Genomic DNA, 26152 nt, shown 5'->3' on the forward strand with positions numbered 1-26152 from the left:
ATGACGTGCAGAAGCTGTCCCTGATAGCTGGCTCACTTGTCTGATGACAGCACAGAGTCAATCGGTGACATGTGGCCGATGTCACTGCCGGCTGACTGTGACCTGCCCCTTGGTGGCAGAGGGCCAGCAGCCCCTCCCAAGGCCCCGGGTTATTGCGCAACCCTGCGCGGTGTTGTGCTAGCCTGCTCCCGGTTGGGCACGGTTGTCTTCTCCTGAGGTACCCTGTGTACCCCAAGGGCGCTGACGATGTCTTGTGCCTGGGAGAGAAGGTCCAAGCACTGCTCAGAACTGGGGGAAGTAGCTGCTTACGTCCCCGACCTCATTTTATCTGAGGACTTGAGGCACGAAGCCCGTTGCGTTCAGAATTTTCATGGAGTACTGCTCTTTGCGGACGTCTCAGGTGGGTCCAAGGCTTGTGAAGGGCGGGTGTTGAGAAGAAGTCAGAGACACGAGGCATTGGGACTTTCTGGGCCTTTGGGAGCCCCGGTGCCACCTCTGGTGGAGAATGCATCAGAGGAGGCCTCTTTGCTGCTGCCATCTTCCACTTTGGGGGATGTAGAGCTCAGAGGTGGCTGACGTCAGGAGGAACAAGGGGCTCCAAAAGAGGGGAGGCCTGGAAGAGGCCGGGAGTTGGCTAGTTGCGCTCAGCAGAGGTACCCAGTGCTAGGCACTCCTCCACGGGCTGCAAGAGCGCGTGGGCCAGGGGCCCCTGCTCCAGGCTGTGTGGTGTGGGAGAAGGCACGCTGCCAGGAGCAGTGGCCAATGCGAGAGTGGTGGTTTCTCTTGGGTGGTCCAGGCTTGTTGTCACAAGCCAGGTCAGGGCACGATGTATGCGCACGCTCTCTGAGGTGGGAGCGTGAAGCTGGCGGCCATGTAGGCACCTGCTGATTCCTCTGTGCCTGTTTGTGCCTCTTTGAGGTTTCACTGCTCTGACAGAGAAGTTTAGCCAGAGCGTCAGCCTCGAGCGGGGTGCGGACGAGCTAACGCAAACGCTCAATGACTACATGGGCGACATTGTGGAGGGTAAGTGCCGTTCTGCAGGACTGTCTGGGACGGTGCCATGAGGCTGCTCTTTGGGAGAGCACAGAGGTGCGCTAGGCAGCCTCCTTGCGCGTGCTGGGGGTTTCTGTGGGCGCTGAGGGCCACTGAGAGCAGCTGGGCTCCTGTGATGGGGGACACTGGTGCTGAGAAATGGGTGTGTTATCTTCACTAGCTCCTTTGGGCAGTGCCCAGTACCGTAGGCACCAGTGCTGTGGTGCCTGTGAGCAGTGTAGAGGCGGGGCTGGAGCTGTGCTTTCCTGAATGGTGCCCCACCAGGCACCACTGCCCTTGTGCTGCTCGGGCGGCAGAGTGGCTGCTTCTGTGGCTTGCTTGGAGAAGGTGCAGAGTTGACTCTTCTCTTGCTTTCTTTTGCCTGCAGAGCTGCTGGGCTTTGGAGGAGACATCTTGAAGTTTGCAGGTATGTCTTTCTAAATGAAACTTCTCTCTGTCTGCTGCCACTGCAGAGGCGTGCTAGGGGAGAGGACAGAGTGAGCTGTGAGCTGGCAAAGCCCAGAGGGGAGGCTCTGTGGGCATGCAGGTGCTCCTGGGGAGCTGCCACCGCGGTGCCCAAGTGGGAAGCTGCAGTGGGACAGGGCTGGTGTGGAGGTGTTGGGGAGGCAGCCTGAGAGCTTGGGGGTTGAGGCAGCATGGTAGGAAGGAGGGGATGAGAGAGGCCTCTCATCTCTGCCCTGAGTGGGACCGGCTGCGGGGGTGCCCGTGTTCCTGTAGCCACACTGTGCACCTTCATCCTCTGTGGCTGCTGTTGTAGCTGGCCTGGGGGAGGGGAAGGCATCCCTGTGCCCAGAGAGCTGTAGTTGAGGAGGAGGCCTTCCGACGAGTGCATCTTCCTCAGCACGCCTGCCGGTTCCTGCTGTCCGTGCAGGGGGGTGCAGCTCAGGGAGCGTCACGTCTCACGAGAGCCTTCCGCCGTTCCCCTGCTTTCTGCAGGGGATGCTGTACTGGTGCTGTGGAGAGTGAGGGAAACACAGCTGAGAGACACCATCAGCCTGGTGCTGCAGTGCTGCCGGCAAATCCAGGAGAAGTACAGCGTCCGTGACACAGACGTGGGTCTGAAGCTCCGACTGAAGATAGGTATGGGGTGTGCTGGACTAGCTGTGCCGTGTGTGGCTCCATGGCCCTGTGCAGTGCTGCAGGGTGCTTTTCCGCCTGGGGGAGAGGTGGTGATCCCTCGTGGGGCCAGGGAAACCTTCTGCCTGGAAGGCTGTTGTGTGCTCTCAGGCAGCCGCTTACAAGCTGCCTGCACGCACCCTGAGCAGATGGCCAGCAAAGGTGCTGGTGTGCTGGGCCTCTGGGGTGCTGTGGCTGTGAAGACTTTGTCAGTGTCAGCTTCACGTGCCTCTTTCTAGGCACCCGTTTCAGGCCCCTCTGTTGGCAGGCCCCACTTTGTACCCCCTCCCAATCGACACTCCAGCTGGACTCCGTAATGAAGGATGGGTGCCTCCAGCTGAAGCAGCTGAGAGGAGGAGCCTGTCTCCAGGGTTGAGCTTGAAACGGAGCCTGTGGAGAGTTGCCGCCGTGGGAGGCTGCAGAGGTGCAAGTGCTCTGTGCCTCAGTTGTGCTTGTCTCTCCCCAGGGATCTCTGCAGGGCACATGTCGCTGCTGACTGTGGGAGACCGCAAGGAGCAGCACTTCCTGATCATTGGCAAGGCCGTGGGTGAAGTGTGGCAGGCGCAAAACCTTGCAAATGCAAGTGATGTTATCCTGTCAGCCAGCTGCTGGGAGCTCTGTAACCAGAGCCAGGTGAAGAGCAAGAGAGTGAAAGGCCAAGGAGCTGTGAAGGTGGGTGAGATGGCCTCTAGAGCTGTTTGGGGCACCTGGAGCTGGGGGTGAGGGAGGAAGGTGTGCGAAGGTTGAGGAGATGGGCGTTGTGGGGGTTGTAGCTGTAAAGCGGAGGTGGAGAGCTGTAGCTGTTGCCCTTCCAGCCAAGGGTTAGCTGTGGATTGTGCTTGCTGGGTTTGCGGTGGGGTCAGGAGGGAGTGTCAGGGTTTGGCCCTGCTGGGGTCGTGGCGGTGTTCTGTAGACGTCGGGGTGTGTGGCTGATGGCTGCACAGCTCGTGTGCTGCTGATGCCAGCGTTTGTCCCGGTGCAAATCCAGCAAGGTGGCTTTGCTACACGGAGATCTTCTCTTCTCTGGGAAGCGAGGGTGGGATGGAGGGAGGGTAGGATGCGTGCCCTGGGACTCCTGGGGAGGCCGATGGCAGTGCTTCTGCTGTGTGTGCCTTCAGGTTACAGGCGTGCAGCGGATGTCTGTGTCGGAGCGCGAAGACCTTTTCTCCAAGTTCACACGAGCCCAGCTGAACTGCCATTCTCCTGAAATGCCAGGTGAGTGCCCCGGCTTTGCCTTGTTCTGTGCCTGCCCAGAAAGATGGGGACTGGCTTGCGGAGGGGCTGCTGGGGCCTGGCCTCTGCCCTCTCCCCCTTGCAGTTAGTTAGTGGTTGTGCTTGGGGTGCAGCTGCGCTGCAGCAGAGGCACTGGCTGCTTCCTGCTGCTTCCAGGGGACTGCTGTGGCTGAGCACCTGCAAGAGGAACACACGGGCAAAGGGCGGAGGATCTTGCTTCCCGAGCTGCAGTGCCAGCCCCTGCTTTGCGAGGCCCCCGTAGCCAGGCTCGTAGCGCCCTGCTGCCAGTGACCGCGTGTGTTTTCCTTGCGTAGGCGTCCTGAGGCCTGCTGTTACCTTGGCCCCTCATCGTGCTCAGGGGAAGGTGCTGAGGAAGTACATCCCAGCCAGTGTCCTGCGCAAGGTATGGCCACGAGTGCTGGGAGGTGCCTTTTGGGGGAGAGGGAGGGGAGAAGGAGAGGTGTGTTGCAGAGCGGCAGTTCTCCAGGCAGCAGGTAAGGCAAAGAAAATGCCCCCGTATGCAAAAACCTGGGAAAGGAGTGCTGCAGGGGCCAGAAACCTGCCGACTGTGTGCTCCTGCAGAGAGCGCCGGGGGTGAGGGCGGGGTGGATTGCCCTCTGCATTTTCCACTGGTGTTGTTCTGGCCATGGCCCTGGGGTAAGAGAGAGATGCCTCCGGAGTGGTGACAGCGTTGCTGAGGGTGGCCCCTTGTGTCCATCCATGCCCAGTGCCTTCTTGCACCGTGGTGTGTCTGCCTCGCGCAGGCTGACGCCTGCTTTGCACTGCGAGGAGGCTTTCTGCATTCCTCTGAGGGCGCCCGCTGCTGCCGCTCTGTGCGCTCTGCCTTGGTATCTGCTGCAGGCAGGAAGCGCCCAGGGCGAGCTGGCTGGTGGAGGTGGCCCGCTGCTGTCTTCCAGATTGACGACAGACAGCCCCTGGCGTGCCTATCCGAGCTGCGGCCGGTCACCTGCCTCTTTGTGAAGCTGCAGTTTGCTGCCAAGGTCAACCTAACGCAAATCTGCAAGGCTATCCAGGACAGCAGCGTGCTGATTTCGGAGATCCTCCGTCCTCACAAGGGCGAAATCAACAAAATCTCCATGTTTGATAAGGTGAGCGTGGAGGAGCAGTGCCCCCGCGCACGAGGGCGAGGGTGGTGGTGGAGAGGAGAAGCGGCTCTGTCTCTCGCACGGTGGGGAGAGAGGAAGCAGCTCTGCCTCAGCGTTGGGAGCGGTACCCTGTGTTCTGGGGTTGCCCTGAAGCTCTGCTGCGGTCGGCGGAGGCTGGAGTCTCAGGGCGGGAAGGGTTTGGTGCAGGCGTTGCGGCAAGGTGTGCTGTCTCTGTCCTCGGCAGGGCTGCACGCTGCTGTGTGTGTTTGGCCTCCCTGGAGGAAAGCTGCCCTGCGAGAGCGTTTGCGCCTTGGAAAGCGCGATTAAAATCTCCACCGCCTGCTCCGGCAGGCTGGGGAAAATTGAGTGAGTGGGGAGGCATGCTGCCTGGGACGGCCTGGGGCGGGGGGTGCGGAGGGGTGCCAGAGCGCCTGGCTGCTCTGCACGCGCAGCCCGCTCAAGCTGGCGTGTCCGCTGCCGGGCTCTGCCGGTCCCCGAGGCCTGCGCTGCCAGGGCAGACGGCAGAGCGCGGGGACGTGGGGAAGGGGCGGCGGTGGGCAGGCAGGACTGCGCACGGGCGCTGCTGATCCCTGCTGCTCTGCCTGCGCCTCAGGGCAGTGTCCGTGGGGGTCACCAGCGGGACGGCGTTCTGCGGAGTCGTCGGCCACCGCGTCAGGCACGAGTACACAGGTACGAGGTGTCCGTCTGCGGAGCGGGTGCCCGGGCCGCGTCCATTACAGGAAGAGGCAGAGTGTCGGGGAAGAAGCTGTGGGCCCTGGGCGCTGGGCCAGGACGAGGGCTTGGCCTGCGGCAGCGCGTCGGGACCGGCGGAGGCGGGGCGGGTCCCGCCGTACGACGGGGGATGGGCTGTGAGCCTCCTTGTTGCTCTCACTCGTGCTCAGCAGGGTTTTGTGCTGGCCTGTGCGGCAGGGGATGCAGCCGGCAGCCTGGAAGGGTGGTGCGGGTTGCTCTCCTGAGGACGTCAACGCGTGGTCTCTCTCTGTGGCAGTCATGGGCCAGAAGGTGAACCTGGCTGCCCGGCTGATGGAGCACTACCCGGGGCTGGTGTCCTGCGATGCGGCGACCTACGCAGCGTCCCGGCTGCCCCGGTCTTACTTCAAGGAGCTGCCGAAGGCCCAGATGAAGGGGGTTGGCGATCCTGGCACTGTCTATCAGTACCTGGGGATGTCGCAGAAGCTGTGAGTGTGCTCTTTGAGCAGGCTGCCTGGGGGCGTGGAGGCACACAGGGTGCAGCTTTGGGCAAAAAGAGGAGCTGTGCAGAAAGAGGCCAAGCTGCTGCCCTCCCCAGGCCTCCCACCGCTGTGGCTGAGAAGAGGGAAAGCCATAGCATGGCCGTGCTTTTTGCCTGTTCACCTTGGTGCCTGTTGCTGTTGGGAGAGTGGGAGTGATGGCGTAGGGGTGGAGAGGGCTCTCGGGAGTCCTGCCCAGAGGGCTTGCAACTCTGCTTTCTGCCCTGTGCTTGCTTGCTGGCATGCAAGTGGCAATGCAGTGACAATTGTGACCCACCCAGGGGGTATTATCTCGGCTGCTTCTGAGCAGGAAGCTCTTGGAAAGCACTTTGGTCTGTGCTGGTCCCCTGGGAAAATGTGGGTGGCCGGGCCTGTGTTCCTGCTCGCTTGCTGGTGAAACTGGAGCTGTTCCTCTGGGCCAGGCTTGTAGGTTCTCTTTGGATGATGTTTTGGCCTCTGTTGCTTGCACGTTGATAGCGTGTGCTGTGCCAGTGTGGTCAGAAGCCCTTGGGCTTCTGTGTGCTGGAAGTTTTCCCTGTGCTTGTTTGGTGTTTGCACTCTCTCCTGAATGAGCGTGAACTTTGGTGGTGGGAGTGTGGGCAGGCTGCCATTATGCTCAAAAGAAGAGCGGGTAGGCAAGAGTGTGTCCTCAGCTGCACGCATGACTCTCTGTCCTCCAGCTTCTGCCTCCTTCACTGACTTTTGTTTTTCTCTCCCCCTGCTAGCGTATTTGGCCTGGATCTTATGGAGGAGAGGTCAGAGTACGGCCCCTTGCTCGGTAGGTGAATGCCTTGCTCTTGTGTATGGCCATTTCTTGCCCTTGGTAGCTGCTAGTACCAGCCTGGGAATGGAGATGCTTTTGCAAGGGATGGTGTTGCCTGCAGTGGCCATCAGGTTTGGGCTCATAGCTCGTTCGTAAGGTTGGAGTTGGGCCAGCAGTGGAGGTGGGAATCAGAGTGAGACGCCTAGTGCTTCCTGCCTTCCTGCACCGTTAGCGTGTCAGGAGCTTTCAAGAACGCAGTTGCTGCCAGGCTCAGTGCAAGTATACAGTTGCTCCCAGGCTCCAGCAGGAAGGTGGGGCTGTGAGTGCCCTAAGGCAGGCCTAGCTGCAGAATTGTAGCTGTTGGGGTGGGAAGGAGCCCTGGGTGTGGGCAGGCTCGCAGGTGCGGTGGAGGGAAGTTGCAGTGGCAGCAAGAGGGGAGGCTGCCCAAGGTTGTTGGCTTTTGAGCTCGCTACAGCAGCTTGCTTTTTGTCTGCCTTCACAGGTCGTGAAAAAGAGATTGCCCTCTTTGAAAGTGCCTTGAAAGCCTATGGGACTTGTCACGAAAGCAGCATCCTAGCGTTTGAGGGTGTGCTTGGCTCTGGAAAGAGCCATTTACTCACTGAGCTGGCATCTTTGGGCCAGGCTGCTGGCCACAGGTGAGTGTTTTGGAGCACTACCTGTGGGACACTTCCCTTGCCCATCCACTGATGTTTGTGGCATCCTCGAGCCCCTCTGCTAGTGCTGCTGGCCGTTGGCCTGCAGCATCCCTGAAAAGCCTCCTGGAGCCGCTGGTATGGAGCAGCTGCACGCTCTCCTACTAGGTCTCGCGGGAGCTGGAAGTGGCTTGTGGAGCCAGGGCTGTTGCTCTTGCAAACTTAGGCCAGGCTGCAAGGGCTGGCAAGAGCCCAAGCTGCATGCTTTTCATGCAGCTGGAGAGTAAGGAGAAGAAAGATGCTGGGGGAGGCGGGAGTGGTGTGGTGGAGCTGCCAGAGAAAGGCTGCTTGCCCTTGGGCTTTTATTGCCAAAGACCACTGGGGCGGCCAAGCCTTCCCGTAGTATAGGAGGCAGATGGCAAAGCTGTGGCATTCAAACACAAAGGCCCAACTTGCTCAGTCATTGCTTCTTCAGCTGGCAAGTTGCTGTGCAGGGGGAGGTGCTGAGAGCTGTGGAGACACAGGGTGTGGTGGTGGCTCTGCCAGGGGCTTGGCAGCAATTGCCCCTCTGTGGCTTTTCCTTGTAAGATGCGGGAAAAGCTTGGCCCTCTGTGAAGCTCTTGGAGGTGTGTGGAAGAAGAGTCCGTCTGGGGCTGTGTGTCCAGAGCTCCCTTGTAGACAGCCCTGGATGACGTGCCTCTTCTCTGACAGTTTTGCCTTGGAAGTCTGCAGCTCTTTGCGTTGCTCTCTGAATCTCGGTCCTCTTTGCTTTTGCATGGCAGGGTAGTGGCCGTGGAACTGACAGAGCTAGACCTGAAGCAGGTCTACTCTGCCCTCCGTATGGTGCTGGCCATGGCCCTGGGCCTGCAGTCATGTCAATCGTGCAGTGCCAGACAGCTTGTGCTGCAGGCAAAGCTCCAAGGGCTGATGGCAGAGAGCAGCTACTGCCTCCTCAACGACGTCTTCCTCGTTAAGGTGAGAGCGAGGCCCTCTCTGGCCCTGGCAAAGGGCTGCTTGTGAGCTTTTGTAGTTTGGAGGCTCTGGTGGGGAGTCTCTTGGCTGCCTGGAGGGAAGAGCAGGGGCATATAGTGCAGGCTTCTGTTCCTGAGCGCGGTGGGCAAAAGGCACTGAAGAGCAGCTTGGAGATGGGGCTGATGACCTTGTGTTGAGCTGAGTGCTGTGTGAGTGGTCTGCTGTCTCCCGGGACTGCCATCACAAGCGAATAAGCAGAGGGCTTCTGTTCTCAGCTCCCGGGGTATCGGCACTGTGTTGTCTCCTTGCAGCTGTGTTGGAGAGAGGGCTGATGGTGAGGCCAGGAGAGGCATTTTGCTGGGTTGGTGTTGTGTGGTGGGTAGGTGTGCTGCAAGCCCTGGAAAGCTGTTTCTCTATGACTGTGCTTTTCTGGGCAGTTTCCCCTCTCGACCGCAGTTTCCCAGATGAGTGGCACTCAAAGGCAAATGGAGCTGGAGTTGGTTTTGAAGAAAGTGCTCCAGAAGGTGAGCTCTTCTCTCCCTCGGGGCTCAGAGGAAGACACCAATGCCACAGGCGGAGGCTTCAGGAGGAGAGTGGTGGGAGCTGGCGGGAGGACGATGTACCTGAGTCCTTACCCTTCAGAGCCCAAGCACCCCTGCCCATACCCCCGATACCTTTCCTCCCATAAAGTTGGTGGGCACGTGCTCGGGAGGAGCAACAAGGTTCTTCTGTCCTACTTTGCACAAGAGGCCTTAAAGTCTCAGAGAAAGTGCAAGTCAGTAAGATTCTGGATGCCTAAGTAGCTGGGGAGAGGAAAGAGGCTTCAGAGCGTTCTCTCCGTCTCTCTCTCTCCCTCTCTGTCTGGAGAGGGAGAGAAAGAGGCCAAAGTTGCTGCTATGGAAGCTACTTGAGAACCCATCAGAATCCCCGCAGAGCAAGCTGTTTGTTTCAGACTGTTGAAGAAGATGGCGTTGTATTTGTCATCGACAATGCCCACTGCATCGACTCTCCCTCCTGGAGTCTGATGTGGAGCGTGCTCAGGGATGTCTCGATCTTCATGGTGATGAGCTTCACTGCCAGTCACTGCAGAAGACAGAGGCTTTGCCAAGCTGCCGTAGACATCCTGAAGTTGCCGAAAACCAGCTGTGTTCGTCTTGGAGAGCTGAAGCCTTCTGCTGTAGTGCAGAAAGCCTGCCAGGAGCTTGGAGTTGTCAGCCTGCCCCAGGATCTAGAGACGTAAGTCACAGGCAGGGCCTGTGAGCTCTTGCTGAGAGCTTGAAGCTGTGCAGAGAGCCAAAGGGAATGAAGCCCTAGAAAAGGCAGTGCAGAGCTTCTAGGAGGGCCAGTGCCTCTAGCCAGTGGGACATCCTGGCAGTCGTGAGCTGCGAGTGGGCAGCTGCCTAGGCACAGAGCACAGGAGGTGTCCAGCCTTCTGTGTTGCACCGGAAGGCAGGAAGGAAGTGGTCCTGCATGCTGGCATGGCTCAGGGGTGGCAAAGGCATTAGTCTGCGTGGTGAGGCTTTGTGGGGTGAATCACGGGGGCAAAGGTTCTCACCGGTGCCGGAGAGCATCGAGGCTGTTGGGCACACGAAAGACAAGGCTTGCTTGGGGCTCTATCTGCACTGCTTTTCCCGAGGATTCCAGCAAAGGCTGTATCTTCCGGGTGACTCAGGCACCAAAGCCCGTGGGAGTCGTGGCCCTTTCAGAAGTGAGGTGGAGCTGTGGTGAAGACGTTGGTTTCTGTGCTCTGCCCGAGTGGCTCAGCGCCCACCTGAAACGTGTGCGTGTGCGCCTGCCTTTGCCTGTGTCAGTGAGTGCTGGATGTGCTCCTTTGCAGGTTGCTGACGCAAAGAAGCTACGGCATCCCCTATTACTGTGAGGAACTGCTGCGCTACCTTCTTGGCCACGACATGCTCTTGTTCCACCCACTGGGGAAGGATGAGAAACGAGAGGACAAGTGGGAGAGCCTCTTCAGTAAGCACCTTTGCGGCCGACTGCCTAGTTGCTGTGGTGCATTTTCCCCAGCGCATTCTTGCCCGAGGCTTCCCCTGTGAACTTGGCACTGTCAGCTCTTGCAGCCATAAAGAGCGTGGTGTGGATCAGGTGTGGGTTTGTACAGGCCTTGCTGCTGGGACAGCCCAAGCTGAGGCCGGGGAGTTCTGGTATCTTTGAGAGGACAAGCAAGGGTGCCGTGGCAGCCAATTTCAAAGGAGGAGCAGAGCCGCTGCCTGGCACTCAGGTGAGTGCTGGTCTTGTCGTGAACTCATAGGAACGCAGGTGCTTCTTCTGGGCCAGTGTGGTGAGTCCTGTGGCTGGAATGTTCCTTGTGCACAGCCACGGGGCTGGATTGAGTCCGTCAGTGACACGTGGTGCCAGGTGCTGTAAGGCCTGCTAGGGGTGAATGCTGAAGGGTTGAGGTTGGAGGGAGCTGAGGGATGTTGGGTGGGAGGCATTTAGAGGACCAGAGAGAGGGCCTGAAGAGTTGAGTGTGTTAGCAAAAACACTTGAGGGCAAGGGAAGGCAAATGGATGCCTGGAGTCCACAACGCCTGGTCTGCTGCTTCAAGGAGAGCTCCTGCTGGGGTCAGGCTCTTCTCCATATGGGTATACGGCACTGGTGCACTTTATGTTCCTGCCGCACACCGTGTTTGTTGGTCAGAAAAAACTTCTTCATCAGCAGGTGGTCTGAGGACTCTGGCTTTTGTGAGCCCCTGCTGTCCTTCTCCTCTGCCTGATAGGCCAAAGCGTAGTTTGAAGCCTGCCTGAAGGGGTGGGAAAGAGCAATTTCTGTCCCTGAGCACAGCTGCTTACGAAGCTCCGTGTGCGGGGTGAGGGCAGGCAGGCGCAGAGCAGCCTGACCGCAGGCTGGCTTTGGGCATGCTCTGGCTAAAGAGAGCGAGAGATTAAACACAAGACCCCGGCTAGGCACAAAGCGGGGCATGCTGCTTCTGCCTCTAGCATGCCCCACGCGGGTGGATTTTCATGGGGACGTCGGAGGTGCTGCTGTCTGACCTGTGGAAAATCCCTTCTTTGGCCCTTTGAGTCGCTGCCCAAATTCTTGGGATGCCCTGGAGAACTCTGCTCTCTGGCCGATGTAGGCGTGTTATTTAAGAGGCATTGGAATGTGCATGTATTTCCCTGGGCAGAAGGCAAAGAAGGTCACTTGCCAAGAAGTCTGACATCAAACCCAGCAGAGGCGAGGCACCGGCCTTGGGAACTTGAATGCCAAAGTGTGAAAGCCCCCAAAGGTGCTACTAAGTGAAGGCGGCAGTGGTAACACGACCTAGGGATGAATGCCAACCAGCTTGCCATGGCTCTGGCAGCAGCCCTTAGTGACCCCCAATTTTGCATTTGCACTGGCAAGGTGCCTGCCTCTGGGATGACGGCAACACTGCTGCCTTCTGCCTTGAGGCGTTGCCTCCCCAGTCAGGAGGTCTGGAGCCTTTGACTTGGGAGTGTTTGGGGAAACTGCCTGGCAACAGCTAATGTTAGGGAAGGGCTATGAAACAAAGGTATGCAAGGGAAGTGCTTTGCTCGTCTTAGCGAGCACGTTTGGTGCAGGCCAAGTGCATCAGCCCACCTGAGGCAGGCCTTGTTCCAGCTGAGGTGGATTTTGTAGTGTTTGCAAGCAGGAAGTCATGACATGAATTGTCTCCCTTTGCTAATCGCTTTCTCCTGCTCCCTTGTGCCGCTCAGCTTCTGTGACGGAGGCTTCAACCACCACAGCAGCACGAAGCTCCAGCGCGGGGAAGGACCGCAGGGTGTGCACCATGAGACCGGCTGTGACCCCGCAGAACACAGTACTTCCCCCTACATTGAAAGGTGAGGGGCTGAGCCGCGCTGTGGCAGCTGGCAGCAGTGCTGGGTGCCTTTGCCAGGGCCTGAGCTGGAGAGTGTGGGCCTCGGTGTGCTGCAGAGTTGAGCCTCTCCCCTCTGGGACTCTGCTGGGCAGGTTGCTTTGGTGCCGTGGGATTGTCCGCAGAGAAACCTGCACGTTGTCTGCTCTGAGTGGGGTGGGGTGGGCAGGGGGCGGAGAAAGGAAGGTATTGGGAGCAGACTGTTCTCAGCAAGAGAAAATGCATTTCCAGGGGATATTTGTCATGGCTCCGACTGAGCTTTGAACTAGGCTTCGCACCTCATTGTTCTGTTTGTAATTTCTCCTGCTTGTGGGGGCCTCAAGGCACTGAAGCCCAACCAAAGCCGTCTTGCGAATCTCTCTTTGCCTGTTGTTTTCTGGGCTGGCCCAGAAATCGCCCCATTTCTAGGGAGTGCTGGATAGGAAGCTGTGAATGAGCATGGCTGCCCTCAAGCCAAACCCTGGCCGAATGCCGGTGGCAGAAATGTCCCCCATGCCCAAGTGTTCTTCTTGAAGGAGCTGCTTTGTCCAAGAAGGGGAAAGTCTTGTGTGACCAAGGGAAGTGCGGGGTTGTGGGGAGCTCTGAGCTGGCCTCGGCGGTGCAGGAAAAGCTCTCTGTCTGTGTGCCCTGTGGACATAAATAGAGCGCAGAGCTGGCAAGCTGCATGCCCGGACATATGCATGTGCTGGATGCTGCCCTGCTCATCCGTGGTGGGGGAGCGTTCGTCTGAGCATCTCTGCTTTCCTGCGTCCTTGCTTCCTGTGAGTCAAGCAGGAGCAGAGGCATCTTGAAGACACGTGCCCTGGGTTGCAGTTGTCCAAGGGGCTGGGTCCCTAGGGAAGAATCTACCCACTCAAGTGTTGCAGCTAATGCAGGCCGTGATGGTGGGGAGTGGGCAAGGGAGAGACGTGTGGCTTGCTTTTGGCAGGGATTGCGCTGGCTGAGCTGGACAGCATGAAGCCCTCGGAGCAGATGGTTCTGAAGTGTGCAGCCATCCTAGGGCTGCTGTTTAGCACGGAGCTGCTGTTCCACATCCTTCCTGGGTGGAGCAGGGCCAAGCTGAACAAGGCGCTGAATGCCCTGGTGAGATGCAACATCCTCAAGTGGCTGAATGCTGCCAAGGGGGCAGAAGAGAGCAGTGTTCCCACCGAGGGGTCAGGCACCTCTCTGGAGGAGGAGAGCGGTAAGAGGTGGTAAGGGGAGCCTGGGAGCACTGCAGGCTGCTGCTGCCGCTGTCTGTGTCCCCGGTGGGGCTCCCCAGAGAATGCCCCCTGCCTGGAGGAGGTGTGTAATGCTCATGGCACCCCGGGGAGTTAGGGATGGGTTGTTAAAAGCTCTGACGAGTCCATTTCCGAGGAGCCTGTGCTTTGTGCTTTGTGCTGGAGGGCAATATTGCAGTGAGGTGTTGCGAGTCCCTCTGCTGCCCTGCCTACAAGCGCGGCTCATAGCCCATGTAGGAGAGGGAGTACGAAAGCCCGGACCTGCTGACCCAGCCTCCCGCTGTGTGCAGATGAGGGATTTAGTGTGCGTTGATCTTTATTGTCCCCTAGCGCCGGGGGAGCGTAGGAGGCTGGGAGTGTCTTGCAGAGTGGGCAGAAAGAGCTGGCTGTGTCTTGCTTCTGCGGCTGGCAGCATCCCCAGCTGCCGCCTGGGGCGCAGCTGCACAGCCTGTTGGCAGGGAGAGCAGGCCAGCAGCCCGTTGCGCTGGCCGTGCTAGTGTGAGGAAGGCAAGGTGGGCCCTTTTGCTGTCTGGCCCGGAGGCTCTGAGTGCAGGAGCGCTGGTTTCCTGCCAAGGGCCCACGCCAAGGCCTGTCTTTCATGGTGCAGCTATGGCTTGCCTGAGCTGTGGCTCCAGCTCCGGCCCCAGCTCTGGCTGATGGGAAGCCCCATTGCCTTTCAGATGCCCAGAAGTCATCCATGGAGGAGAGCAAGAGGAGGGTGAGGCTGGAGTCTGGCGTGCTGGCCTTTTGCGCCCCGCTGCTGCAGGAGGCTGCGTACGAGCTGTGGCCGAAGGGACAGAGGGTGGCCCTGCACCACAAGTGTGCGGCCTTCCTGGAGAGGCACACGCACAAGTGCCAGTGCTGCGGGGGAGGCGACTTTGTTGCCTTCCACCGCTTGGCCCTCGGCAGCACGCAGGAGGCCGAGAGCGGAGAAGAGCATGGCAGCGACTGCTCCTGGCGCAACTGGGAGGCCTCCCTGGCGACCAGCGAGGAGATGAAGTTGGACGAGCTCCCCGCCTCTACGGGTATGCTGTGTGCCCTGCTCTGGAGCCTGGGTCCTGCCCACTCCTACCGCACACTTGTTTCACACAAGCGTGGGGATGCTTCCAGTGCAAGGCGGATAATGTTGTAGGACTAGTTCATTTCTCCACTGAGCACAGCTCCACAATGAGAGCGATGATGTGTCCACAGCGTAGCGCCTTTCTCCCCTTGCGTGTCCACCTGCATTTTCCCAGAATTACGGGAGGGCAGCCCATCCCCCGGCAGAGGTGCACGCATGGCTCAGCAGGCTGAGGTGTATTAGCTAGTGTGTCTAGTACACTTGGTGAAGCTAGGTTAAATCTGGAGTTGAGCCCCACAGTGAAGGCAGATGTCAGGGAAGGAGCTGGAGAGGGAGCTGCCGCCAGGGCCTTTGGCTCTGCTCTTCCTCCCTTGGTGCTACAGAATGGCAAGAAGCAGCTCTACGGCATGTGCAGTGAGGAGGTGTTTAATGGCATGCTTTCTTTGCAGATGCTTCAAGTGGTGTACTGAAAGAGAAGAGCTGCTTGGAGGAGATTTTTCAGTGAGGAGCCAAGGTTTTGAAGATGATTTTGGGGGGCAGTGGGGTGAGGGTGTGCAGAGGAGATAAGCGGAGTTCCCCGCTTGGGCTGCCCGTTGTGAGTCTAGCATTGGCGAGATCAGGCCTGTGAGAGGCAGCTGGGTTGAGATGGGCATGGGGATGCGTATCTTTGGGGAAGCCAGTGGGATCCCAGTGCTGATGGTGGTTTGGAGTGGAGCAGCCCTGGCTTTCTAGCTGTTAGAGAGCAGTGTTGCAAGCTGTGCAGGGGCAAAGCAGCCCCTGGAGGCAGGGTGGCTTGTGGAAGGGGACAGAAATGCCAGCTGGTCTCTCTGCCTGCCTAAAAGAGCAGTGCTCCTCCAGAGCAGGGACAGCAAAGGCGCCAACAGGACCGGTGCTCCTGCCGCTTTGTTACAGCTATGGCCAACGGAATGGCTTGCCATTGCTGAAAAGGGGAGCTGTTGCTTCTCGTGCCGGTTCTGCCCTGCCTGAGTCCACTGTGCCTGTGCTCTGGGGCCCCAGGGCTCCTCTGAGTGCCCAGCATATACTGGTCAATGTGCCCGCAGTGTCAGGGAACAAATCTTGCCAAAGCGTGCTGTGTGAGTGAGTTGTCCTGGCTTTGCTTGCCGTGCGGGGAGAGCCAAAGGTCTTGAGGGAGGAGGGAAGGCGAGAGCGGAAGGGAGGAAGGAGCACAGGGGGAAGTCATAGCAATGATGGGGGGCTGCAGCCCGCACCGGAGTCAGTGGTGTCAGTTGTAAGCTGGGAGGGCCCAGGGAACTCTGGGTGCAGGTCACTGTTGTGTGGGGTAGAAAGAAGGACTGAGCGAGCTCCCTCAGCACGCCTGGGAAGGCTGTGCAGCCCACGGCTCCCGTGCGGTGCCTTCGTGTGTGTGGCCTCGTGCTGTGCTAGAATGTGTCTTTAACGTAGGCTGAAGGAGCAGTGTTGGTGACGCTGGTGTGTGCTTTGGTGTCTTCTTTCTCCGTGATCTTGTCTCCAGAGCGGCAAAGCAGTTTCTGGCTAAGACCGAATGGATGCCCAAGGTGCCCAGCAAGACCCAGTGGACGCAGGGTGTGGAGTGTTCCTGCAGCTGCAAGGCCATTGTGGACTTGGTGCTTGTGCCCTTGGCTCAGCACTACATGGCAGTGGGCAATGACGCCAGGGCCTTTTATTATCTGCTGGAGGGTGCGGCTGCCTACTTGCACGTCTCCGACAACTACCTGGTGAGTTGCCGTGCTTGCCAGAGCCCACTGCCCATGGAGTCCTCTCAAGTGCCTTGCCCTGAGCAAGCCAGTTTTCCCACTGCAATAGGGCCTGCCTGGGGGCCTTCCTTTGTGGGGACTCAGGGACGAATTGGTGGGAGGGAGACCCAGCGTTTGCCTCCTGTTTGCCTCTCCTGTGGCAAGAGAGACAGGGCTGTGAAGCAGCCCCTTGGTGCAAGGTGCACCTCCCAGGTGGTGGTGCAAAGGAGTGTTTGTGCGCGTGGTGTGAGAGGCAGCGTGACTGTGCTTGGGTGGGCATCACCAGGGGCAGGTGCAGGCCTCCTCAGCAAGATGCTGGAGGCACCTGGGAGTGCTGGGGCTGGGGACAGGCTTGGCAGCGATGCTGAGCTGCTCTCTGTGTGCTTGTTCAAAGGCCTTCCAGAACCTGCAGAAAGCAGAAGTGCTGAGGACCTTGGTGGCTAAGAAGGGAAACGCGCTTGCTTGCTTTGAAGAAGCCACTTTGCTGAGCCTCAAAGGAGAGGTAAGGTGACAGGGTGGTTTTGGTGGGCTCCCCCGGTGGGTGGAGTTGAATGCTTTCCTGTGGGGTAGGGTGGGGTGGGGCAGGCTCTCCCTGGCCCACCTAACTGCGACTGCTCTCAGCCTGCTTTCCTGGGGCCCCTTTGCCCCCTGGCCAAAACCAGCTGAGGTCCTGGCCTTGATTCCGACAGAGACATGCTATTGGTTATGTGCTGAATCGGAGCCCTCTGGGAGCCTTCCCAGTATCCCTGTTCTTAGCGTTCCCAGTAGCTGGGAGGCTCAGGACTCCCAGCTGTGCCTGGGGCTGCTTGATGCACTGGGGATGAGCTTTTGTGCCAAACGGGACAGCCTTGAAAGCCCTTTTGCTGTGCAGGTCTGCTACCGTATGGGACAAACGGAGCTGGCGAAGACAATGATCAGGAAGGCATTGAGCCTGCTGAAGAGGAAATTCCCCATGACCTGCACTGGTGCCACCTTGCAGCTTGTGCTGGAAAAGTCAGAGCATGCCTCTCACAAGAAGAACAGAGACTCCTCCGTTCCTCAGGAGGCAGGGTAGGAAGCAGAAGGGAAAACAAGGGCTCTTCTAGGCAGAGGGAAAGCTGCTGAGGGAGCAGGAGGCTAATGGGTGGAGCAGCTGTGGGTTGTATTGGGCAGCTACTGGGGTGCTGGCATGGGAGATGGTGTTGGTGAGAGCAGGGAGGTGTTAGTGGGGAGCAGAGTGTGGGGAGGGGAAGGGAGTGTGCTGGCAGGAGCAGGAGGTGGGCCTGTCGGCGTAAGCGGAGGTGAGCTGTGAGAGGGAGGAAGCTCAGAGGCTGTAGCCAGGCGCAGGCCTCCCGTGCAAGGCCCCTTTTCCTCCCGGTGGCCAGCTTTGCTTGGCCTGCCTAGGCTGTAGTGCCAAGACACCGTCTTTAGCAGTCACATTTCCTGGGTGGTGCTCCTTGGTTCTGCCGCTTGTATCGCTGCGGCCGTGCCTGCGTCAGCTGCCCTTCTGCAAGGAGGTGCAGCCGTCTCCTCCATCCCCCTGCTTCCCCCGCCCCGTGGGACTTGGCACAGTGTGCCTAGTGGCTGTGGCCCAGCAGTTTCCCTTGTGTGGCAGGAGGCAGAGGCTCCCCTGGCTGTTCCGGCAAAGCCACTGCCTGTCCTTACTGCGGCAGCTCTTCAGCCTGGAGAGCGCCGCCGGCAGTCGGAGGCTCTCCCGCCTGGCAGCACTCATGAAGGTGAACACGGCCAAGGAGTCCGAGGACGCGAGTCACGTGAGTGCCTTCTCTCTGCAGCAGCAGACCCATCCCTGACACGGCTCCTTTTCCCTGGCCTGGCAAGAGTACCAGCAGGGCCTGCCCCCGGCAAGAAGAGCCCAAAGATGTGCGTGTGCCTGCCCTTTTCTGGATGAACTTCCAGAGGGTGTGGGTTGCTGCTGCTTTGGGTAGTCCCTCGCGTTGGATTAATTTCCTAATTGTGAGCATGGAGGCGGTTCTGGCTTTAAGGCAGCACCACTGTGTGTATTCTGTAGTTTCCTCGTGGCTCTTGATAATGCTGGTGTGCAAGGCCGGGGGCCCCTGTCTTGGCACGGCTGCAGTTAGCAGTGGCAGTAGGAAGAAGAGTTGGTCGTATGGGTGCGCGCTGTGAGAGTGGAAGAGAAGAGAGAAGCTGGCAGCTGGGTTGTGGCCTGTCCCCTCCAGGCCAAGGAATTGCCCTGGAGAGACAGAGTCGTGTGCATTGTTGTGTTTGGACCCTTCTAGGTCCTCTTGTCCTACCTGGAATATGCGCTGTGCTGCCAGAACCTGGGCTGCCGGGAAGAGTGGCTGCAATACGGGCGGGCGGCCATGCAGCTTAGTGCTGAGGTGCAGCTCTTTGGAGGAGGGATATTAAACACGGCCAGCTTTGCCCAGGCCCTGTCCCATCTGACCCTCAGCCTGGGAAATCTGCCTCTGTCCGTCAACGTAGGTAGGTACTGCCCCCGCCGCCTGCAAGAAGGCATCTCTGCCGAGAGAGCCGGTGCAAGTCTGCTTGTTCTCTTCCCAGGCTATCGTGCTGAGAGGCTCTGCATGGAGCTGCAGAAGCCTGACCTGGGCTACGTGGTTCTCAGGACCCTCTTCACGGCACTCTTTCTGCAGATGAGGTAATCCCGGTGCTGGAGAGAGTGGGGGTTGCGCAGTGTCAGGGGTCAGGGACCTTTGGGTGAGAACAGGCCTGCTGGAGAAAGTGGGACGGAGTTGGGAGGAAGAGCAAAGAAGGGAAAACGAGGGAGAGAGAGGTGCTGGGAAGGGGAGTGGGAAGTGTCTGGAGGTGCTGCCTGGGCTCCCAGCCCGTGGAGAGGCTCCCTGGAGGCTCGTTGTGTTCCTCCCCAGGTACCCGGAATGTGAGGCAGTGCTGCGCAGGCTAGAGGAGCAGGTGTCTGGAGCAGATGAGATCGTTGGGCAGGCATGCTTCTTCTGCTGCTGCTTAGACCTCTTGCTTGATGCTGGTAAGTGCTCAGTGAGGAGGGCCCTCCAGAGCCTGTTTGCTGGGCAGGCAAGGCTGCCCCCCTGGAGCTGTGGGCCAGAGCTGGGGGCTTTGTGCACGGTATAAACAGGCAGAGCCCTCCCAGCACAAGCAGAAGTGCACCGTCAGTACAAGACTTCTAGAGACTGGAGTAGACAATACAAGAGTTCTGCCAGGTTTCCCTGTCCTCTGGAAACATGGAAACAGTTGTGCTGGCCAAAGCAGTTTTTCTCCTGGTAGAACAATGACCCCAGAGCCTCCAGCAATCCTTATATTTCCTCCACAGAGCTTTCCGCTGTGCGCATTTCTCTCTTCGCCTGCATCCTCGTTATTTTTTTTCCCTTTTGCGTTTCTAACATGGGAGCCAAGAGTAATTTGACAGTGCTTTCAGTTATGCTCTTTCCTAGCTGTATTTTGAGATTGCCCCTTCTGAAAGCTCTTCTCCGCCTCACTCTGCTCTGGCTCCCCAGGAAGCAGGGCTAGCAGTGCTGGCATGTGCCTGAGCAGGAGGCACCTAAGAGCCTGTGCTCTGGGGTCGCTGTCCTTGCTGCTCAGTGGCAGCGTGCCTTTGTGCAGTGCTAGAAAGCTGCAGATTTCTCAAGGGTAAGACATGGTGTCAGGGGAGCTGGGAGTTCTTTTGTTTCCTTCCTGATGTTCTCTGCCCTTGCGTTCAAGGGCAGTTCCATGCACTTGAGCAGCCCTGAGGAGCTAGGGTAGAAGTGCAGCCCTTGCATGCTTCCTGTGAGGTTTGTTGCTCTGTGAGTGCTTTGCCTGCCAAGAACTTTGCCGCCTGTGCTGGAGCTTTCTGCTGCTCTGAATGCCTGAGGCACGGTGAGGCCAGGGAGGGAGGTGCTGCTTCGCTGCTTCTCTGAGAGACATTTGTATTGCAGGGTGGCAGTATAAGTCCTTTGAAGAGTGCAGGAGGTTCGTGGAGCAGAACGAAGCCAACTGCCTTCTCCAGGCGCAGAGCAGCATCCTGCTTGGACTGTATTCGTCCCTGGCTCTTTGGTAAGTTGGAGACTTGCTTTGAGTGGGGAGAGGCCCAGGCAGTGCTTGTGGCCGGGAAAGGGGGAGCTCTGCGTTCATCACATGCCCCCATCCCGTGTCCACCAAGGCGGCTGCTTCTGGAGCATGATGGTGAAAGGGGCCAGGGGGCCACGCAGGATGAGCAAGGTGGCAAGGAGCCCCAGGTTGTGCTGCTGTGGAGCCCTGCCAGGGAATGATGCCTTGGCGGCATTCAGCCACAGCCTTCCTTTTCCCCTTGAATGTTGGGGACGGACTGGTGTGGCTCTCTCTCAGCGCAGGAAAGCGATGCAGGCTGAATGCTGCCTAAGTGCAAGAGCTTGGCTCGGGGAGGGCACGAGGGCCTGGAGCAATGCTGTGTTTGTGGGAGAAGGCAGCCGTTGTCCCAGTCTCCTGCCTAGCATGGCTTGTGTCTCCTGGGTGCCTGCAAGGGACTGGGTTCCAGTCCTTGCAGTTTCCCTGTGGTCTCTCTCATCACTGTGGGGGAGTGCTGAGTGCCGCTGGCTCACAAACAGACACGCATGCGCACACGTTTATAAACAGGTCAAGCAAACTGGAGGGAAGGGGAGCGGAGAGGACCCTGTTGGGAGGGACAGCAGTAGATTCCTGCTCAGCTGTGATGTAGCAGGGAGACAAGAACACCAAGTTCACGCGGGAGAGAAGGAATTGAGCTACTGCTGCCTGATTACAATACAGTGCTCTCAGTGATGCTTATCAGGAGCAGCTACAACACGCTGCGGTTCAGCCCCCCAGTACACCCCCAGTAGCTTCCTTGTCCTAGAGGATGCATTGCCTCTGGAAGCCAGGTTGGGGCTGGAGCCTATGGCCTAGGAGACCTCTTGGTTACTTGCTCATCTCTACAAAATGTGCCTGAGTGTGTGTTTGTATGTGCTTCCTTTCTTCCTCTGGACAATGTAGGTTTGCAAGGCTCGGGCAGTGGGACAACTTCCAGAAGCCCTTTGAAAAGGCCAAGAGGCTGCTGAAGAGCACTGGCGCCTGCCTTGTGGCCAGCCAAGCGTGCAGCCGGCTCCTGGAGTGCCATAGCCTGGTGCTGAAAAAGGACATGGAGCATGGCTCGTGGAGGGCCCGTGAGAGCTGCCGCAGGGCTCTAAGGGTGAGGGATGCGGAGGAAGGGGAGGGGCATGCTGCAAGGGCCCTCTGGGGAAAGCTGTGTTGCTAGCAGCAGTGGGTTGACCTGTGCAGGTAGAAGCAGCCACAACAGGATGGAGTCAGGGTAGTGCCAGAGGGTAGCGGCTTAGGGAGCAGCATGGCTAAAGACTCCTGTAACAGAGGTGTCAGCAAGAGGGGGACGAGAAGGCAGTCAGGTGAAGGCAGTCTTCCTGGGCGTGTGAGAATTCCCTTGTGGGACTGTTTGGCCCAAACAGGAGAGAAGAGCCTTGCTCAGCCATGAGCTAGTGCGCCCTGCTGAAATGCCTGCTCCATAGGAGGTGTTAGGGCTCAGGAGAGGTTTGTGTGGTACCTCAGCCTTGCTAGCTGTGCACTCCTCCTTTCTTTGTGGCTGGTTTTTCTCTTTGGGGATTTGGCGCCCTTCTCTGTGCCAAGCCATCGCTGGGCTCTCTGACTTGTCCTGATGTACCTCTCTGTTGTTTTCTCGGCAGCTCGCCGAAGAGGTTTTCTCTCGGTGCTCCACAAGCCCCGTCTTCTACCCCAGAGTCTACCACCTGAAAGCCTACATTTTCCTGATGCTGGGGAATGAAGAGCAGAGCCTGCTGTGCCTCAACCAGGGCCTGCAAGCTTGTGAAGACCATGGCAACCTGCTGGAGAAGACTTGGCTGGAGATGAGCACTGTAAGTTGCTCACCTGTGCCTTTGAGTTGCTTCCTGGGCAGAAGTTGAGCCTGCTGTAGCAGAAGGTGGGCCGCACTGTACTGTGGCAGGTAGCCCCAGAGAGAGCCCCCCGAGAGCTTCAGGGGCATGTGCTCAGAGTCCTGCGTGAGCTGGTAGGTGCTCTTAGCCCCGCTCAAGAGGAAGGTAGAGACAGCTGTGATCCCTCTCTGCCAAGCGGGGCTGGACTGGTACGTGAGGAAGCAGTATGCCCTGCAGCTGCTCCTTTGCAGCATCTCTGCTTGGCAGAGTGGTGGTGAAGTGGAATCTTTCCCTGCTCCTTAAGGGAGCTCTGGGAGGCCAGGGTCAACGTGTGCTGAGTCTGAATTGGCCTTGCCTCTCCTTCTGCTCGCTGAGGGGTTTTGGCAGCATGGCTCATTGGCTGATGGGTGGAACAAGTTGCTGAGAGAGGCCTTAGTTGCCTTCCCAGGCAGAAGTCATGGCTCTGGAGGTCACGTGCTCTTCTCAGCTCTCACTGTGCCTTTTTTCCCCCCCCCCCTTCCTTTAGGAGTGCTGGTTCACTGGAAAAGGCCCCCTGGGAGATTTGTGGCTGAAGACAGCCCCACATTTTCCCCACCTGAACCAAGCAAAGCCAGAGGTCGGTAGCTCCAGGTACCTGCTGAAGCTGCCAGCACTGCAAAGGGAGGATTCTTCTCCAGGAATTAAATTCTGACACTGCTAGTCCAAGCACTTCTTCCTTTCCTTCTTCCTTTAATATGCTCAGCATCATTCTTCGGCCCCCTGCTTGTATTCTGCCTCGTTCTCTCCTTTCCCACAACAATGTTTGCACAACCTGAGTCAAACTGAACCAACACCTACACAATTACTAAGGTCAATACTCAAAACAAAAACCAAAAAACAAAACAGTCTGAGCATTCTGAAGAACTTAGCATTTAGGCTTCCATCAAGTGAGGAATATGATAAATAAGGCACAAAGCGCTCCAGAGAAGGTAAAGCTCTGGGGGGTTAGTTAATTCCTATAGTTCTATAGTGGTTCCCAAGTAGTATTCATTCTCCTGGGTAGAGGTAATGCATCGGGCCATTTCAGGCCCGTCTCTGCCCAGCTCTTTGCCAGTTTGGTTCTCCTGTTGGAGTTTCTCCTTGCTGCAGCCCCACGGGATTGGGGGTGGTAGGCACAATGCAACTTCTGTTCTCTCTGCAGCCTTTATACACAAGGGGATGTCTAGGGTTATACCTTTGTGATGAGTTAGTAGAGCAAAATGCATGTCCTTGGTGGAACTCATGTCCTGCAGCAGGTGTTTCTTAAGAAGACACAGATGTTAGGTCCTTGGCAGAGAGAACATTTTAAAATAAAGACATAGTTTACAGCAACCAAAGTAGGGAAGTTGGTAAGAGTATTGTGTACTCGTGTCCCTGACTAATGAAATGGTAGGTATTGTTATTTTTTTTAAAAAAAGTAACATTCTCTGGATAAAGGCATCCTGTATAAACTCCGTGTAAGCTGCCACAGGACCCTCCCTTAATTGGGGAGTACCTTGCTGCCGCAGTAGTCCATGATTAATAAAGAAATATAAGTGAAGCATCCCACATACATGATTGCAGACCCAATGGAAGCCAAAGGACAAATTTCCTGTTCCCAGTCAGTTGAATTAAGATGCCCCATCGGTCATGGGGGAATCGCGGTGCGGGCATCCACTTCTCACTGGGTGGAATCTTGGGGGAAGTCCCACTGCCCAGAGCAGGGTCCACACCTTGGGGGGTGGCATTAATCTTTCATAGTTCGCACTGTTGTTCTCCCCAGAAGTCACAGCTTAAACCAATTGCAAGCCCAATCATCTGTTGATCCAGTCAGGATTCAGTCTTGCCTACAACTGCCTTGGTTTCCTTTCCATCACTCAGTTCCCCACTGTGCTACCAGCAGTGAGAGTTTCTGCAGTGCCATCTCATCTCTCATCACTCCATTCCATCACAGCCCTGCAGTGTGGTGCCTCAAGCCGCAGGCGCCCCAGAGGTTGCCCACTGGTGGGAGGCACCAGCGCATGCTGCTGGGATCGGGGCTGTGCTATCCAGGAGGCCCACTCTTGCCTGCAAGCTGTGACACCTGCTGACTCATCAGCTCCCAGACTGTTGCCACAGGTCTTGAGTAGCAGAAGAAATCCTCAGAGTCGACTGCAGAGAGAATCAGGAAATGCTGTGAAGACAGGCAAAATCAAGCAGTTGTGAGAGGGGGCAGGGGGGCTCCAGCAGAGAAGGGGCCAAAGTCCTTTGTGTCTGTGCTGTTGACCTTGGAGTGAATTTGCAGTAACAGCAGGTGGTGGTAGAGAAATACTGCGAGAAAAAAACCTTGCAAATAGTTAACAAGACTCAAGGACAACGGAGAGAGAAAAACAGTACTGCAAAGGATAACCAGCTCCGGCTAAATAACCTTGATGAAACCACAGTGCTTTGAAGATTGCGAGGGGCAGGTAAGACAAAAACAGCAGAAAAACCCAGGAGTGACCTTAGGTTCATTAAGGCTTATTAACATATTAAACTTCACACCCCTAAATGAATAATGAGATGGAAATGACATGAGAATGATGTTCCCGCCTCTTCTTCGCTTCCTATGCTAATTAACAAGAATGTGAAAGCGCAAGTGCTGGATGATTACCTGAGGTAGTGAAATTGTAACCAATAGAAAGATTTGTATAAAGTACTTCCTGAAAAGTGTGTATAAATGAAGAATGAGAGGGGGAGAAGGTGTGCTAGCTTTGTGGATTTACCACCGAGCACCCATCTCTGTGCAGAAATGAAAGAAACAAGTATCTCGACCCTGTGTGTCTACTGGTTGCTTGTACACCGGGTAACAGAACCCAGATTTTGGGACAACAAGGTCCCAAGGTGTTCTGATGCATGGGATTCCTCTTCCCCAGGTGCACGACTTGCTCTTCTCCTTGTAAAACTTCATAAGGTTTCTGTTGGCAGAATCCCCAAGTTTCTCACATCCCTCTGCCTGAAGCTCCTTTGTGTCAGCTCTTAGTGTGTATGTGCTCACGCAAAGTGCATGAGATGGGGTGCCTCTAACAACTCAAGAGCGCAAGGAATTGCAGGATGGTAGAAGTGATAAAAGGAGGTACTAGTTTAAGGGACCTCCTTACCAAAGTAGGAATTACAAGAGCAATAATCTCAGAAACGGGAAATGAAGGTACTAAGGAAGCACAGTCAGGGCCTAAAGGGAAAGAAGGGCTAAAAGAGGTGTTTGTATGGGAAAGTATGAGGACGGTAGGAGAGAAAAGCAGGGAAAAAAAGTTAAGGAAAGGAGTGATCAGTTCAGGGCAGTTCAGGGAGGCCTGAATACCTGCCAAGTAGCCTTGTGTCAGAACATCCCCGACTGGAGCAGGACCACAAAGCTAGTTGATCTGAGCCTGCTTCTCTCTGAGTTACTTCTATAGTCAAGGAGAGCTGAGTGCTCTCCTTAACACTGACTAAAGAAGACCCTTGGTGGAAGGGATTCTTTTAAGCTGCACAGGACCTCAGGAAACCTCTAACCCAATGTTGTGCTCACCTCAGGTGAGCACCTCAGCTATGGGTTCAGAGGAGGTTGCCGAGCACTTGATCCAGTCTTGAAAGCCTGCAGAGATGGAGACAGTAGAGCTCCTCTGGGCCACACATGCCAATGCTTGACCATCCTGTCAGGGGAAAAACTTTTCAATCCCTCTAGTCTGTTCCTCTTGGGCTTCAACATACGGCTATTGTCTCAACCTTCAGATTGTCACCATAATGAAAAGCGTGGCTGCATCTTCTTGACATCATCCTCATACAAGGACCTCCTACTGGGGGCCAAAAACTGGGCACAGTATTGTACAAATTGTATAACAAGTACTGAGCAGAAAGGGATAATCTCCTCCATTGACCTGCTGGAGGCACTCCTGTTTGTACAGCCCAGGATACTGTTGGTCTTCTTTCTGCCTGGCCACATGACTGATTCATATTTTGCCTTCTCTCTGCCAGAATTCTCGTGTCCTTTTTCAAAGATCTGCTCCATGTCTACTCAGTCTCCAGCCTGTATCTCTGCAGGGTGTTGGTGTGGCCCAGGTACAAGGACCTGGCATTTCTCCTGCTGGGTTTCATGAGATTCCTGACAGCCCATTCCTCCTGCCTGTCCTGGGCCCTCTCAGTGGCAGGCCTCCAGCATAAGACTGGTGCCCCTCACCCAGTTTGGAGTCACCTATGAATGTGATGAAAGTTGCTCCTTCCAGGCCATTCATAAAGGTTTAAAAAGGACAGGTCTCTCCCGGAAGGAGATACTACCCCTTCACCACTGCCCTCTGAGACCAGTCATGCGACCAGT

General features: G+C 57.1%; 1 protein-coding gene across 1 annotated transcript; it reads left to right on the forward strand.

Annotated features, from left to right (window-relative positions):
• On the forward strand, positions 1-25608 carry LOC134154591 (adenylate cyclase type 10-like). Its single transcript, XM_062601266.1, has 33 exons — positions 1-5; positions 237-400; positions 919-1023; positions 1421-1459; positions 1990-2133; positions 2636-2841; positions 3288-3384; positions 3717-3805; positions 4320-4511; positions 4753-4874; positions 5122-5198; positions 5518-5707; positions 6484-6536; positions 7024-7177; positions 7957-8149; positions 8584-8670; positions 9099-9382; positions 9984-10120; positions 11842-11967; positions 12931-13185; positions 13903-14247; positions 14732-14783; positions 15775-15997; positions 16410-16517; positions 16887-17065; positions 17610-17766; positions 18253-18457; positions 18536-18632; positions 18862-18977; positions 19885-20002; positions 20936-21131; positions 21637-21825; positions 25570-25608. Exons 1-33 carry the CDS (start codon positions 1-3, stop codon positions 25606-25608), a joined length of 4743 nt encoding a protein of 1580 aa, XP_062457250.1.
• Positions 25609-26152: the final 544 nt, after the last annotated feature.

Source organism: Rhea pennata, unplaced genomic scaffold, assembly GCF_028389875.1.
Source record: "Rhea pennata isolate bPtePen1 unplaced genomic scaffold, bPtePen1.pri scaffold_32, whole genome shotgun sequence".
In the NCBI taxonomy this organism is placed as follows: domain Eukaryota; kingdom Metazoa; phylum Chordata; class Aves; order Rheiformes; family Rheidae; genus Rhea; species Rhea pennata.

Bases quoted from the DNA above. Each gene is read 5' to 3' on its own strand.
- LOC134154591 (XM_062601266.1), top strand. The intron at 2,134-2,635 runs GTATGGGGTGTG...GTCTCTCCCCAG, and splicing joins GAAGCTCCGACTGAAGATAG to GGATCTCTGCAGGGCACATG. The intron at 7,178-7,956 runs GTGAGTGTTTTG...TTTGCATGGCAG, and splicing joins GGCCAGGCTGCTGGCCACAG to GGTAGTGGCCGTGGAACTGA.